The sequence below is a fragment of the Oncorhynchus clarkii genome, chromosome 3, assembly GCF_045791955.1.
Source record: "Oncorhynchus clarkii lewisi isolate Uvic-CL-2024 chromosome 3, UVic_Ocla_1.0, whole genome shotgun sequence".
In the NCBI taxonomy this organism is placed as follows: Eukaryota; Metazoa; Chordata; class Actinopteri; order Salmoniformes; family Salmonidae; genus Oncorhynchus; species Oncorhynchus clarkii.
Genome location: NC_092149.1, coordinates 47,840,127 through 47,856,602, shown reverse-complemented (window position 1 = coordinate 47,856,602; position 16,476 = coordinate 47,840,127). Strand labels below are relative to the sequence as shown.

General features: G+C 41.4%; 1 protein-coding gene across 1 annotated transcript in view; it reads right to left on the bottom strand.

Annotated features, from left to right (window-relative positions):
- Positions 1-4,222: 4,222 nt before the first annotated feature.
- Positions 4,223-16,476, bottom strand: part of LOC139385590 (nck-associated protein 5-like) — an 80,312-nt gene continuing 68,058 nt past the window's right edge. The window contains 2 exon segments of the mRNA XM_071130789.1: positions 4,223-4,695; positions 14,716-14,797. Of these exon segments, the coding sequence (XP_070986890.1) occupies positions 4,223-4,695; positions 14,716-14,797 (555 nt within the window).

The window sequence follows — 16,476 nt, the reverse complement described above, 5'->3', positions numbered from 1 at the left end:
GGCCAAACCCTCCCCTAACCCAGATAAGGCTGGGCCAATTGTGCGCCGCCCTATGGGACTCATCGTCACAGCAAGTTGTGACACAACTTGAGATCAAACCCAGGTCTGTAGTGACGATGCAGTGCTTTAGACCACTGTGCCACTAGGGAGGCCCTGGTCATTACATTCTAAGTATTCTAAGACAGCAATATAACAGCAGTGTCAAGTTGATTTGCTCTTACACCCTCAGGGTAACAATATCTGCAATGCAGACGGATGTAGGGTGCAACACTCTCTCCATGTATAAAAAGTCACATTTTATTAAACATACAATAATATTACATCCATTCCCAGTAGTTCCTCATTTTTCGGCAGCACCTCCTCTCTAGTTGTTAGATCACAACATGTTTTTTCCTGTACATATTGCTTTCAAAAAGGATGTTGTTTCCATGATACTGCATTATACTTGATACTGAGTGTATGTTGTTTTCATGATACTGCATGATACTTGATACTGAGTGTATGTTGTTTCCATGATACTGCATGATACATGATACTGAGTGTCATCCCATGCAAAGTGAACCTCATCCAGAAAATAAGCTATTAAGGGATTGTTCTATTGCTTTGCAAACAGTAACAGGAGAACATTACAGTTGTAATAGAAAACATCTAGAGCATAGAGCCTTTTTCACTGAATTTGGTGTTCGGTAATTAACAGAAGTTATTGTCCCATCTTAAGGCATTATCTGGGCATCACTTAACATTGGCCATTTTTTCTGTTTTTCTCTTGACACTACACCCCATCTCAGAAATTGTGCCAACCAAACAATTTACTCTCTGTGCATCACTATAACCAGGTTTCCATCCAAACTTTTTTTTTATCAGAGTTAAGTACATATCAGATAAAAAACAGGTCTAATAAGTTATGTGAGAAATGTTGGTGGAAACACTTTTATGCCCAAGTATTGTTATAATAACCATCAAATTGAAGTAAACTTGGAGACTTGGGAAATCATGCAGTTTATTCGGCTACAGATTAGTGATCTTAAACGCTCCTTTCCTGTAAACATTGAGTGTCTGATTCTGGTGACAGGATCATCAATGTTTGGCTGCCTTTGGACAAATACAAATAATCTCGCTCTTTTGTCCATAATAATCTCCTAATAATCTCATCATTTTAGGGCGGCAGGTATCCGAGTGGTTAAAGCATTGGGCCAGTAACCGAAAGGATGCTAGATCGAATCCCCGTTCTGTCCCTGAACAAGGCAGTTAACCCACTGTTCCTCGGCTGTCATTGTAAATAATAATTTGTTCTTATTAAAAAAACATAGGCTATAGGACTAACCACACTGTATCTCAAATCAAATAAAATGTTATTTGTCACATACACATGGTTAGCAGATGTTAATGCAAGTGTAGCGAAATGCTTGTGCTTCTAGTTCCGACAATGCCGTAATAACCAATGAGTAATCTAACCTAACAATTTCACAACAGCTACCTTATACACACAAGTGTAAAGGGATGAAGAATATGTACATAAAGATATATGAATGAGTGATGGTGCAGAACGGCATGGGCAAGATGCATAGGGTATCGAGTACAGTATATACATATGAGATGAGTAATGTAGGGTATGTAAACATTATATTAAGTGCCATTGTTTAAAGTGGCTAGTGATACATGTATTACATGAAGATGGCAAGATTCAGTAGGTGGTATAAAGTACAGTATATACATATGAGTTGAGTAATGTAGGGTATGTAGACATTATATTAAGTGGCATTGTTTAAAGTAGCTAATGATACATTTTTTACATGTATGGCAGCAGCCACTCAATGCTAGTGGTGGCTGTGTAACAGTATGATGGCCTTGAGATAGAAGCTGTTTTTCAGTCTCTCGGTCCCAGCTTTGATGCACCTGTACTGACCTCGCCTTCTGGATGATAGCGGGGTGAACAGGCAGTGGCTCGGGTGGTTGTTGTCCTTGATGACCTTTATGGCTTTCCTGTGACATCGGGGGGTGTAGGTGTCCTGGAGGGCAGGTAGTTGGCCCCCGGTGATGCGTTGTGCAGACCTCACTACCCTCTGCAGGGCCTTACGGTTGTAGGCAGAGCAGTTGCCAAACCAGGCGGTGATACAGCCCGACAGGATGCTCTTGATTGTGCATCTGTAAACGTTTGTGAGTGCTTTTGGTGACAAGCCAAATTTCTTCAGCCTCCTGAGGTTGAAGAGGCGCTGCTGCGCCTTCTTCACCACGCTGTCTGTGTGGGTGGACCAATTCAGTTTGTCCGTGATGTGTACGCCGGGGAACTTAAAACTTTCTACCCTCTCCACTACTGTCCCGTCGATGTGGATAGGGGGGTTCTCCCTCTGCTGTTTCCTGAAGTCCACGATCATCTCCTTTGTTTTGTTGACGTTGAGTGTGAGGTTATTTTCCTGACACCACACTCCGAGGGCCCTCACCTCCTCCCTGTAGGCCGCCTCGTCGTTGTTGCTTATCAAGCCTACCACTGTAATGTCGTCTGCAAACTTGATGATTGAGTGGGAGGCGCGCATGACCACGCAGTCGTGGGTGAACAGGGAGTACAGGAGAGGGCTCAGAACGCACCCTTGTGGCACCCCAGTGTCTCGAGCTTGATAACGAGTTTTGAGGGTACTATGGTGTTAAATGCTGAGCTGTAGTCGATGAAAAGCATTCTCACATCTCACATATTCCTCTTGTCCAGATGGGTTAGGACCGTGTGGTTGCTGCGATTGCGTCGTTTGTGGACCTTTTGGGGCGGTAAGCAAATTGGAGTGGGTCTAGGGTGTCAGGTAGGGTGGAGGTGATATGGTCCTTGACTAGTTTCTCAAAGCACTTCATGATGATGGAAGTGAGTGGTAGTTGTTTAGCTCAGTTACCTTCGCTTTATTGGGAACAGGAACAATGGTGGCTCTCTTGAAGCATGTGGGAACAGCAGACTGGGATAAGGATTGATTGAATATACCCGAAATGCGGCTGTGATTATAATCGAAGAGAATTCTCTTGGTAGATAATGCGGTTGACATTTGATTGTGAGGAATTCAAATTCAGGTGAACAGAAGGACTTGAGTTCCTGTACGTTGTTATGATCACACCACGTCTCTTTAATCATAAGGCATACCCCCCCGCCCTTCTTCTTACCAGAAAGATGTTTGTTTCTGTCGGCACGATGCATGAAGAAACCAGCTGGCTGTACCAACTCCGATAGCGTGTCTCGAGTGAGCCATTTTTCCGTGAAGCAAAGAACGTTACAGTCTCTGATGTCTCTCTGGAATGCTACCCTTGCTCAGATTTCATCAACCTGGTTGTCAAGAGACTGGACATTGGTGAGTAGTATGCTCGGGAGTGGTGCGTGATGTGCCCGTCTCCCGAGCCTGACCAGAAGACAGCTTCGTCTGCCCCTTTTACGGCGTCGTTGTATTGGATCGCCGGCTGGGATCCAATCCATTGTCCCGGGTAGTGGGCAAAACTCAGGATCCGCTTCGGGAAAGTCGTATTCCTGGTCGTAATGATGGTGAGTTGACGTTGCTCTTATATCCAGTAGTTCCTCCCGACTGTATGTAATACAACCTAAGATTAACTGGGGTACCAATGTAATAAATATCACTTTTAAAAAAAACTACTGCATAGTTTCCTAGGAACGCGAAGCGAGGTGGCCATCTCTGTAAGTGCCGGAATTTCAGCAAATTATCTGAGCTGTTGGCTAGATTGCATGTGCCAATACCAGAGTGGGCACACTCGCTATATAAAGCAACATTTTTGAGTGAGTAAACCATCAGTAGAGTTGAAAATTCGATGGAAACCCATTTAACTTGGATTTTTTAATTGGTACATGGTAATTATACCTCAAAAGGTATTTCAATATGCATTCCGTCATCACTCACAGCATTTTATGATAATCTGTCACCAATTGGATGGAAAAAAAACTGCTGATGCACTACCAAATTTAAAATGTGCCACCTTTGTATTCTAACATTCTAAAGACATGGAGGATTAGGATTGTCAAGCGTTTATACTTAGCACCTCTGAACAGAGTGCCGGTTGTAATTTGCAAACCGATTCTAAATGTAAAAAAGCTACAACCGAGTGTAAACCGATTCGAAATGTAAAACAACGGGGAGAAATTACGGCTGTCAGTCTCCCACCAGCAGATTCAACAAGCGAGCGAACAGCAAACAAATTGCAGACCATCAATTGGTGTGATGTTTTTTCTCCTTAAATCTTAACAGTAAGTTGAGACCGCGACTGAGTTCCCGATGACCAGACAGATGTATCTCTGGACAAGTGGTCTTTTGACTTTACCTGAGGCTAGTCTGGGCAGCTTGCTCTGGGTATCACACACACTGGCACAGGTCACAAAGGGCTCAGACAGGGATTGGACAGGCTGAAGGAAGGCCAAAGTGGGATAAGGCACTGATTGGACAAGGGTCACAGTGGTGTCAGATAACGAGGAGTTGTCCAGGCTTGGTTGGCTGCAGAGATGGTCTTTTGAGCCAGACGGTACTCTCCACCGGGGTAATGGGGAGGGTGACACCTCCTCACTAGAGGAACTGGGAGCACTGGGAGGACTGAGGGAGTGTTGGGCCGATGTGGACTTGGGAAGGAGGTGGAGGATGGAGGAGAACAAGGAGGAGGAATCGAGGAGGGGGAATGTTCCAATGCCGCTGTCCAACGTTCGCATCTTGCAGCCGGAGCCTGAGGTAGAAGGAAAAAACATGATGGGGCTTGGAGATGCAGGAGTTACACACAACAAATGGAAAAATCTAAACAGAATGACATGTTTTCATATAATTAGTTAAGTAGGTATAATCCAATCACACCGCAAAAACCATTGTCTTTTGTCATTTGTGCCCTCTGAATAATGATAACCTCATGTTATGACTAGTATAACATCCAAATCTATGAATTAATGGGTTTATAATTGCATTGGTAATATGTCACCACAACATGAAATGCAACATTATCCTCAACATTCAATTTTAATGAATTATTTTCTCTCCAGCCTGGATTGATTGTCTGTTTTCTCCTTGTCCCCTGTCCTATCTCGGCCACATTATGTTGTGCATGAGGGAGTCTTAACCAGCTGCGACTGGCTGTCACCCAGGCCGCCTTGTGGTAATTTCAGTGCATTAATGCAACAGATGGTCTGTTTTTTTCGTTCTACGACACTCGACAAAGGTCCTCTCTAAGAGCCAAGCCAGATGGATGGTAGTTACGTACAATCCAATTACATTTAACTGTGATGCTGGCTAATGATTCCTCGCTAATTAGCGCATGATACCATGGTTGCCACCAGAGAGAATGGGCTTCACCCAAACAGAGAGGAATCATGGTGGATAAAGCTTAGGGAAAATGTGGCACTTTTGAGACCAATTGAGATTGTGATTTAGTGGCAGTGTGTCAAATCAAGTGCATTTATGATATTGTACAGTTGGTGGCAAAGCGATTGCTAATGAACTACTGTTCAAGCAATATTGAATACGTATCTATTTCAACTGTAATACAACTGTACACTTCATGTAGTATGCTGGCTAACACAATGTTTGAATATTTAATGTATAAATAATTAAAGTACAGTAATGACAACTCTGTCATTTTGCATTCTCACACTGCATTCTTTCACATGCACCTCCTGGCACAGACAAACACAGCTCAGAACAACATATATTGAAATCAAACCATCAAAGTCCTTGTCTCCTTGTCATGCTGGCATGATTTTCTACCTAATAGCCAGTAGACTTCTTTAGCAACAGAAAATAAAATACTGGTTCCTCTTCAGCAATCCAGAGAAACAGGTGGGCTGCTAACTGACAACTTCACTGATAATTGGGTGTCTTCATTCAGTATGTGTTTTAATTATACAGTCAGAGACAACAATTCAGGGTGTCAGTTTCAAATTGTGACAAACCTGTGACAAACAGCTCTCAAAATAAATAACAACAACGATGGAAGTAGCTCTTACTTTCCTGTCACACAAACAGGATTAACTAATAAAGGCAAAAGCACGATACAAATCGCAGACGTTATTGATGAGTGTTTTTGAAGGAAAAACTTAACAAGGCCCTCTGTGACACTTCCTTGCATGGGAAGGCAGCATCAGAGAGGTTGACCATTGATTTCCCTCAAAAAGCCCTTGGCACTACCTAAGGATCCTGTCCTTGTCTGATCTCCTTTCAATTTGCCTGAAAGAATGAAAAGACACTGAACAAGGACTGACAAGCTAACACCTACAAAGTTCAGTGGCTACAAATAACTGAAGATACACAAATGGAACAGTATGAACATCTAAATTCTTTTAAGGTCAACTGTATAATCAATATCTTAAAGTCGCCCAGAAGTCCTTCGGGTGTCCTCGTGTGTAAATATTGATGAGAAGGAATTTAGTAGTATTCATGGCATGATGTTTACAGTTCATCCAGATTCAATGAGTTCAATAAGTTCAATGCACAGCAGCATAGTTCAAAGTATTAGTCTTAACACCTGTTAAACTGTGTACACGGCCAATAAACTTTATTCGATTGATCAACTTTGCATAAAGTTGGTGGTTGAACACAAAAAAATCAACACAATCAACACAGTTTTTTTTGTCAAATTTAAACGCAAATTTTAACACACAGGTTTCAAGGTTTGCTAGGGGTTGATAAGGTGCTTGGCCAGAAAAGTTAGAAAATCACTTTGGTAAAGACCAAAGATCTTTATAAGACCATTTATTAATTCAGAGGAGACAAGATAAATGAGACACATTGGCTTAGTTGGCGGAGTATAGAAATGTCACTGGTGATTAAACCACAAAGCAATATGAATTATATTTTTCGCACTACAGGGTAAAGGACAGATCAAAATTTACTGGAAGAGGGGTGGTCCAAAATAGGGGTGAGTTGTCAAACTTTTTATGCTTTGGGGAGGGTTGTGTGGGTTTTGGGGGGGCACAGGGGAGGATAGTGCGTTTTTGTCCCTGGTTTACATTAGCTCTTCTGATCGTATTATCCCTATTAACAATTGCTTGACTTACTTTTGACATCACCCTAACAAAGTTTAGAGACATTTGTGAAGGTTTGGTATGGTGTGGCTATTATTAAGCTTTAGCTACTGCAGGCTAAATGTGATATATGATATGAAGGCAGTGCGCCCCGGCACTCCAACTGACTCTGACAGTTGAATTTAAGTTCAAGAAGACTGTTTAAGGTCCACCAGAGTTACCCTTATAATATTACAATATAATGCCTATCTTTATACAAAATATTCAGATCGAAAAAGAACGAAACACCCTCCTTCTGTACATTTATATCTGTATAGGAGACGCAGAAGCCATCTGACGTAATGAAATGCATGCCGGTGTTGTAGCATGTCACCGGCATATCTCTACCGATCTGCAGTTAGGCCTAACCATCTCTTCCTTTTCATAAGCTATGTACAAGTATTCAGACCCTTTGAATTTGTCCATACTTTGTTACATTACAGCCTTATTCTAAAATGTATTAAATTGTTTTTTTCTTCTTCTCATCAATCTACACACAATACCCCATAATGACAAAGCAAACACAGGTTTCTAGATGTTTTAGCAAATGTACAAAAAAAATATAAAAATTAAATATCATATTTACATAAGTATTCAGACCCTTTGCTCAGTACTTTGTTGAAGCACTTTTGGCAGCGATTACAGCCTCTCGTCTTCTTGGGTATGATGCTACAAGCTTGGCACACCTGCATTTGCGGAGTTTCTCATATTCTTTTGTGCAGATCCTCTCAAGCTCAGTCGCAGCACAGCTATGTTCAGGTCTCTCCAGAGATGTTCGATCGGGTTCAAGTTTGGGCTCTGGCTGGGCAACTTAAGGACATTCAGAGACTTGACACGAAGCCACTCCTGCTCTGTCTTGGCTGTGTGCTTAGGGTCATTGTCCTGTTGGAAGTTGAACCTTCGCCCCAGTCTGAGGTCCTGAGCGATCTGGAGCAGGTTTTCATCAAGGATCTCTCTGTACTTTGCTCCGTTCATCTTTCCCTCGATCCTGACTAATTTCCCAGTCCCTGCTACTGAAAAACATCCCCACAGCATGATGCTGCCACCATCATGCTTCACCATAGGGATGGTGCCAGGTTTCCTCCAGACGTGACGTTTGGCATTCAGGCCATAGAGTTCAATCTTGGTTTCATCAGACCAGAGAATCTTGTTCATCATGGTCTGAGAGTCCTTTAAGTGCCTTTTGACAAACTCCAAGCGGGCTGTCATGTACCTTTAACTGAGGAGTGGCTTCCGTCATGCCACTCTACCATGATGGCCTGATTGGTGTAGTGCTGCAGAGATGGCTGTCCTTCTGGAAGTTTCTCCCATCTCCATGGAGGAACTCTGGAGCTCTGTCAGGTTCTTGGTTACCACCCTGACCAAGGCCCTTCTCCCCCGATTGCTCTGTTTGGCCAGCTGGCCAGCTCTAGGAAGAGTTTTAGTGGTTCCAAACGTCTTCCATTTAAGAATGATGGAGGCCACTGTGTTCTTGTGGACCTTCAATGCTGCATACGTTTTTTGGTACCATTCCCAAATCTGTGCCTCGACACAATCCTGTCTCAGAGCACAACAGACAATTCCTTCGACCTCATGGCTTGGTTTTTGCTCTGACATGCAGTGTCAAGTGTGGGACCTTTTATAGACAGGTGTGTGCCTTTCCAAATCATGTCCAGTCAATTTAATTTACCACAGGTGGACTCCAATAAAGTTGTAGAAACATCTCAATGATGATCAATTGAAACAGGATGAACCTGAGCTCAATTTAGAGTAAAAAACAACAACTTGTTTTTGCTTTGTCATTATGGGGTATTGTGTGTAGATTGACAAGATATTATTGTTTTTTAAAACCATTTTAGAATAAGGCCGTAACGTAACAAAATGTGGAAAAATTCAATGGGTCTGAATTCTTTCCGAATGCACTGTATGTATGTGTATATATATATATATATATACTTTTAGCCATGTCGTGTATGTACAGTTGAAGTCGGAAGTTTAAATACACTTTGGTTGGAGTCATTAAAAACTTGTTTTTCAAACACCACAAATTTCTTGTTAACAAACTATAGTTTTGGAAAGTCGGTTAGGACATCAACTTTGTGCATGACACAAGTAATTTTTCCAACAATTGATTACAGACAGATTATTTCACTTATAATTCACTGTTTCACAATTCCAGTGGGTCAGAAGTTTACATACACTAAGTTGGCGGTGCTTTTAAACAGCTTGGAAAATTCCAGAAAATTATGTAATGGCTTTAGAAGCTTCAGATAGGCTAATTGACATCATTTGAGTCAATTGGAGGTGTACCTGTGGATGTATTTCAAGGCCTACCCTCAAACTCAGTGCCTCTTTGCTTGACATCATGGGAAAATCAAAAGAAATCAGCCAAGACCACAGAAAAATAATTGTAGAGCTCCACAAGTCTGGTTCATCCTTGGGAGCAATTTCCAAATGCCTGAAGGTACAACGTTCATCTGTACAAACAATAGTACGCAAGTATGAACACCATGGGACCACACAGCCGTCATACCGCTCAGTAAGGAGACGTGTCCTGTCTCCTGCTACACATCGAAACACAGAGCTGTGCCAAGCAGGAGCAGTGTACTCCGGAGTGGGCCGGTGTAGCTGGTGCAAATGGTCATCAGGTCTTCCTGTATCACATGGAACCTATTGAAGTAGTGAATGAGAAAAGGTTTACTGTTGCTCTTTTTTACCATAGTAGCAACCTGCTCACCCCATTGTAAGTCCTTCTCTACCATTACCACTAAAATCTTCATACTATCACATACTTTGAGATGCTGGCCCTCGATCCGGAGAGTGCACGGGACAGGTGGATTTCTTGTGAAGGTCACTTTGCATTTGACAGTTTGCATTTGACACCTATTGTCGAAATCCTGGGCTGTACTTTCTATGACCGCAAGGAAGATGAGAGGGCCAAGAAGAGTTCCTCGAGCCACCCCATCAGCTCCTGCCAGCCTGAGAGGCTGTCTTGGTAGCGTATCAGTTTTTGTGCGGCCGGTCACAAAACTGCAGAGCTATGTTGTGAGGGCAGGTCTGACACCCAGTTAGATTAGGTGTTCAATGGTTATGGTATAGTCAATTTTGTCAAAGGCCTTGGAGAAGTCAATGGTGATGAGGTTGGTTATGGTGGATGGGATGTCTGATTGCTTCTAAAAACAGTCCAGAAGGCTAACACGTGTGTGGGTTTTCTTTTTTAAGATGAGAAATCTGGTTTGACTAAAATGTCTGTTTTGCATGACAGATGGCTTCCTGAACTTTGTTCCTGTAGAATCTGGAAAGAGTTGAATTCTTTCCACACCATATTCCTTTTGACGAGGAGTGATCATGTTCTTGATATCAGCTGTCATCCAGTGTCTGTCAGTAGGGTGCCAATATTATTATAATAATACTAATATTCAAACCATAATGTAAAATATGCTGATTTCAAAGCTTATTGTCACCAAAAACTGTATTAATTCACTTAATCGTCTCTCCCTCCCATCCAAAGATACTTCCCCCTTTTGTCTGTGTCACATCTTCTCCCCAGACCCTCACCGAACTCAACTCAACTGTGTGGGCATGTGCCTGGTCATGAATGACGACATTACTGGGTTAAAGAGACACACACTTTATAAAAGAAGAGATTGCTACTTCTATGCAAATGTTCTTGATCAGTAGAATAAAATAATTCCCAAATGGAAGGGAAACCAAATGTCATCTGTAGCCCCAGGAAAACAGTGAATGCATGCACAGACTCCTATTGAATATGCATTCACCTGTATTGTGAATAGGCTTAGGCTATATCTTGATTTACCCAGTTTATGAATAGAGATTTACCATTCAAATACATCATTACCATTATGTTGATATGTAGTTAGATTGGTAAAAACAAAGTCAAATGAATTGCATGATTGTATAATTGATTCATTAATGCATACATGGCTGTCTCTGGAAAATGTTTACATCAAATGTGAAATGTAATGTTTGAATTTAAAAAACGGCCAACGATTGAGTTTATCTGTCTGGATCAACCCACTGGGGATAGACGTCAATTGGTTCAATGTCATTTCATTGAAATGACGTGGAAACAATGTTGATTCAACCAGTGTGTGCCAAGCGGGAAGTGTCATTCTGTGACTTAGCTAATACGCCTTTTTTGCCGTGGCATATATGAGGACATTTTGGTATAGTATCGTGAGTACTAAACGTTTGGTTATAGAAGTCAAAATTCCATGTGGTAAATTAGTAAATAGAAAAAGAAGGAGAGTTCCAAACCTCTCTGCCAATAACTGCACATTTTCAGTTTTTGGGGAGGGCCCCACCCAAACAACCAGAAAATCATAGCACAATTCTTGCTTGAGAAATTGCTCTTTGTTAAGAAGCTATTTTTGTTTATTTTTTTATCATTTGAATTGGCAACATGTGTAGAATTACAGAAAATTAACTAATACTTACATTTTCTCTCCACCATCAAGAGGGGGCCACTGAAATGTTTTGCCTGCGAGGTGGGGGGACCTAACCAAATCTCGATTAGGGCCCCCAAAAGGTGGCATGTTTTTATGAGCTTGGGTCCCAGGAAAACACTGAATTTCACATTTGCGTCCCAGGCTGAAAAAGGAGGACCCCTGCCCTATGTGAAGGCTTCATTAGGGGCGAGACCAATGCTAGAAGGTTAACCATCTGCTCATTTTTTATTCACTGGAAATGGTGTTACTTATTCATGTCTATTGAACTTATTTCAAGGTTTTCAAATGGTTGAGGGAGGTCACTTGACAAGTGAATGTAACAGGGCTGCAGGATAGACCATCAAATTGTTCACACAGGCCCTTTAAAAAAGATTTTGAAAGGGAAAATCACCCAACCAATCCTCCACTCCAAACAATTGTTACTTTACACATGTTATTACACTGAACAAAAAAGATAAACGCAAAACGCAATTGGTCCCATGTTTCAGGAGCTGAAATAAAATATCCCCAAAATTGTCACATTTTCTCTCAAATTTTGGTCTCAAATTTGCTTACATCCTGTCAGTGAGCATTTCTCCTTTGCCAAGATATTCCATCCACCTGACAGGTGTGGCATATCAAGAAGCTGATTAAACAGCATGATCATTACACAGGTGCACCTTGTGATGGGGACAATCAAAAGCCACTTCAAAATTTGCAGTTTTGTCACACAACACAATGCCACAGATGTCTTAAGTTTTGAGTGAGTGTGCAATTGGCATGCTGATTACAGGAATGTCTACCAGAGAATTTAATGTTAATTTCTCAAAAATAAACCTTGTTTTAGAGAATTTGGCAGTATGTTCAACTGGCCTCACAACTGCAGACCACGTGTAATCACACAAGACCAGGACCTCCACATCCGGTTTCTTCACCTGTTGGATCGCCTGAGACCAGCCACCCGGAAAGCTGATAAAACTGTGGGTTTGCACAACGGAATAATATCTTCACAAACTGTCAGAAACCCGTCTCAGGGAAGCTCACCTGCGTACTCATTGTCCTCACCAGGGTCTTGACCTGACTGCAGTTCGGTGTCGTAACCAACTTCAGTAGGCAAATGCTCACCTTCGATGGCCACTGGCACACTGGAGAAGTGTGCCCTTCACGGAAGAATCCCTGCATATTGCAGATGGCAGACCGCGTGTATGGCGTTGTGTGGGCGAGTGGTTTGCTGATGTCAACATTGTGAACAGAGGGCCCCATGGTGGCAGTTGTGTTATGATATGGGCGGGCATAAGCTATGGACAACGAACACAATTACATTAAATTTTAGCTTGAATGCACAGAGATACCGTGATGAGATCCTGAGGCCCATTGTAGTGCCATTCATCCGCTGCCATCACCTCATGTTTCAGCATGATAATGCACGACCCCATGTCGCAAGGATCTGTACACAATTCTTGGTAGGTGAAAATGTCCCTGTTTTTCCATGGCCTGCATACTCACCAGACATGTCACCCATTTGGCATGTTTGGGACATGGTGCTGTGCATTATCCAGCAACTTTGCACAGCCATTGAAGAGTAGTGGGACAACATTACACAGGCCACAATAAACAGCCTGAGCAACTCTATGCGAAGGAGAGGTGTCATGCTGCAAGAGGCAAATGGTGGTCACACCAGATACTGACTGGCTTTCTGATCCACGTCCCTACCTTTTTTGTAAGATATCTGTGACCAACAGATGCATATCTGTATTCCCAGTCATGTGAAATCAATAGATTAGGGCCTAATGAATTTCATTAAATTGACGGATTTCCTTATGAACTGTAACTCAGTAGAATCTTTGAAATTGTTGCATGTTGCGTTTATTTTTTTGTTCAGTGAAGTATAAGGATTGTTTTCCTTTGTTTGACTAAATGCATTTTTGACATGCTAATTTTACAGTTGGCTTTGGCAGACCTATTTAACTAGTAAATTATTCAAATATCCAAATGTTTAACCATAGGTCAGCATATTGTCCTTAAATGTTCAAATTGCTAAAATATACTGAGTGACTTTTAGACCTCGACTCACTTGGAAGTTACTGCTTAGACTCACGCAGAGTTGAAACACTTAATTTTAGCATGCTTGGCTGTCACTTTGATCCTATCTAAATAATCCTTAATGAGAGAAAGACCGAACACGCTGTGCTTCAGTATTTCTCTGTGAAGTTAAATGCATAAAAGGAAACGTTAACTCTGAGTGAGGGGGTGTCGCGTACAGTGAAAATAGTGTTTGCTCTCAACCTTGCTCTTTCAACTGCGATTCCATCCCTTTCACTTCGGTTCATAGGTTAAAATGACATGACAGAAAAGAGGTTAGGGGGCTAGGAAGGAAATCTGCTAGCATTACCAGTGCTTGAGCAATATAAAAAAGGTTGAAAGATTTTAATGTATTCAGGACCAGGTTTGAAGCATAGAATTTGTAATTAGAATACTCATTTCATAGGATCTCTATCGTTTGAAGATCACTGCATAGGGGTCAAAGCAGAGGGTAAAATGGTCCTTGACTGATGGAGAGTGCACTTGTGTAGATCTGGATAGGATTTTAGCAGTGGTGGGCCGTCAGGGCCAGCAAGGCCTTCTCTGCTGGCCTAAACATCATCAGAATATAATTTTAAAATATATATATTTTCCCACAAATATGTATTAAATTATTCCCCAGAGTAAGAGTAGAGTATTATTTGCAAGTGATGGATTTGGTGTTTGGAGCCACACTCGCTTTGCAAACTTGAGTTGTCTAACCAAGCCAGTAACGAGACACCAAAGTACGGCTGGGCATTTACAAGCAATGGTGCTTTTGAAAACTTTTGGGGACACCCGAGTGGATCTACAGCTCAACGAACAAGCGCTCAGGGCAACGGAGCCGCACAATGAAAAGGTGAAGAAAAATAGGGAAATATTTAAAAGACTCATTGATTGTGTCATGTTTTTGGGTGACGCCTGGTTATACTGCGTTTCTGTCTAAATGTATAGTGTCTAGAGCCATGGCATCATAATGATGGTAATAAGAGGTGGATTAATTCGGGTGGGACTGTGTAGGACCTCACTGAAGGCCCAGGCCTCAGGCCCACGGCACGCCACTGGATTTTAGAGTGGAGTTACTACCATAAAACACCTACCCTATTCTTACAAATCTACATGAAGTTGCTATGGGTAGGAGCAAGGGGTTCATTTTCGACGTGGCCCATCTATCAAGTACAATACAAATAGTTTTGTTAATACCCTTACCGATAAAGTGATCTTCACTGGGGCTCTTCAAAGCAACTCTGTTGTCATTATCAGTCCTGAGGTTCATCCTCTGTATCTTTGTCTGTTTGTGGAAGCAAGAAGAAAACATAATTATACATGTACAGAATAGGGGACTAAATTGGGATATGTGAATTGTCTGTACTTGTGATTACATGTTTTATATTGAATTTGTGGTGGCAATCTATCATCACGGTTTGAATCTATGTTCATAAAGTGGTATGAATATATTCCTTAAAAGGCATAAAGGGTCCCCAATCCTCTATGTTAAGACATGATTTCAGTTCTTTGTAAAGCACAATCTCACTAAAGTTTCTGAACCAGCAAGAAGACCATTTAGCCAGTTGGCAACTTGACAGATTTGACTTATTTTCACCCCTGGTAAATGTAATTGAACAGAGTAGGTCTTCAGTTTGGTAGAAAATCTCTGATAGGTCTATAACAAACTCGAATTCAATTGCCATTTTAGCTGTCAAGACTATTTGATAATTTATCCATGCAACAGGTAAATAATATGTATCTGAATTAAATCAGGACAATGATGGACTTTCACTGAAAATATTTCAAAGCAATGTTCATTCTAATGATCACTCTATTATCAAGACTGCTTGTGAATGTTTGTACAAATAGTCCATAGATTTTCCTCAGTATCTACATTGGACAAAAATATAAACACAACATGGAACAATTTCAAAGATTTTACTGAGTTCCAGTCAATTGAAATAAATTGATTTAGGCCATAATCTATTTTGCCTCATGTAGTGCGACACATCTCCTTCACATAGAGTTGATCAGGCTGTTAATTTTGGCCTATGGAATGTTGTTCCAGTGTTCTTCAATTGCTGTATATTGTCAGGAACTCTTTTGTACACGTTGATCCAGAGCATCCTAAACAGGCTTAACTGGTGACATGTCTGGTGAGTATGCAGGCCATGGAAGAACTGGGACATTTTCAGCTTGAGGAATTGTGTACTGATCCTTTTATTTAACTAGGTAAGTCAGTTAAGAACAGATTCTTATTTTCAATGACGGCCTAGGAACAGTGGGCAAACTGCCTGTTCAGGGGCAGAACGACAGATTTGTACCTTGTCAGGTCGGGGATTTGAACTTGTAACCTTCCGGTTACTAGTCCGCCGCTCTAACCACTAGGCTACCCTGCCGCCCCACTAGGCTATCCTTGCGACATGGGGCCGTGCATTATCATGCTGAAACGTAATATGCCACACCTCTCAGGTGGATGGATTATCTTGGCAAAGGAGAAATGGTCACTAACAGGGATGCAAACAAATGTGTGCACAAAAGGTGAGAGAAATAATATTTTTGTGGGTATGGAACATTTCAGGGATCTTTTATTTCAGCTGATGAAACATGGGATCAACAATCTACATGATGTGTTTCTATTTCTTCTTAAGTGTAGATTAAATATCTCCAGTGTCTCAGCCATGTTTGTGATCATGTGTGAATGTGTTAAAGTGATCCATACCACAGGAGATCAAATCAAATGTTATTTGTCACATGCTTACATACAAGCCCTTAACCAACAATGCAGTTTTAAGAATAATTAGATTTCAGAAAAATATTTACTAAATAATTAAATAACAATAACGAGGCAATATACAGGGGGTACCGGTACCGAGTCAATTTGTGGGTGTACAGTTTTAGTCGAGGTTATTGAGGTAATATGTACATGTAGGTAGGGGTAAAGTGACTATGCATATATAATAAACAGCAAGTAGCAGCAGT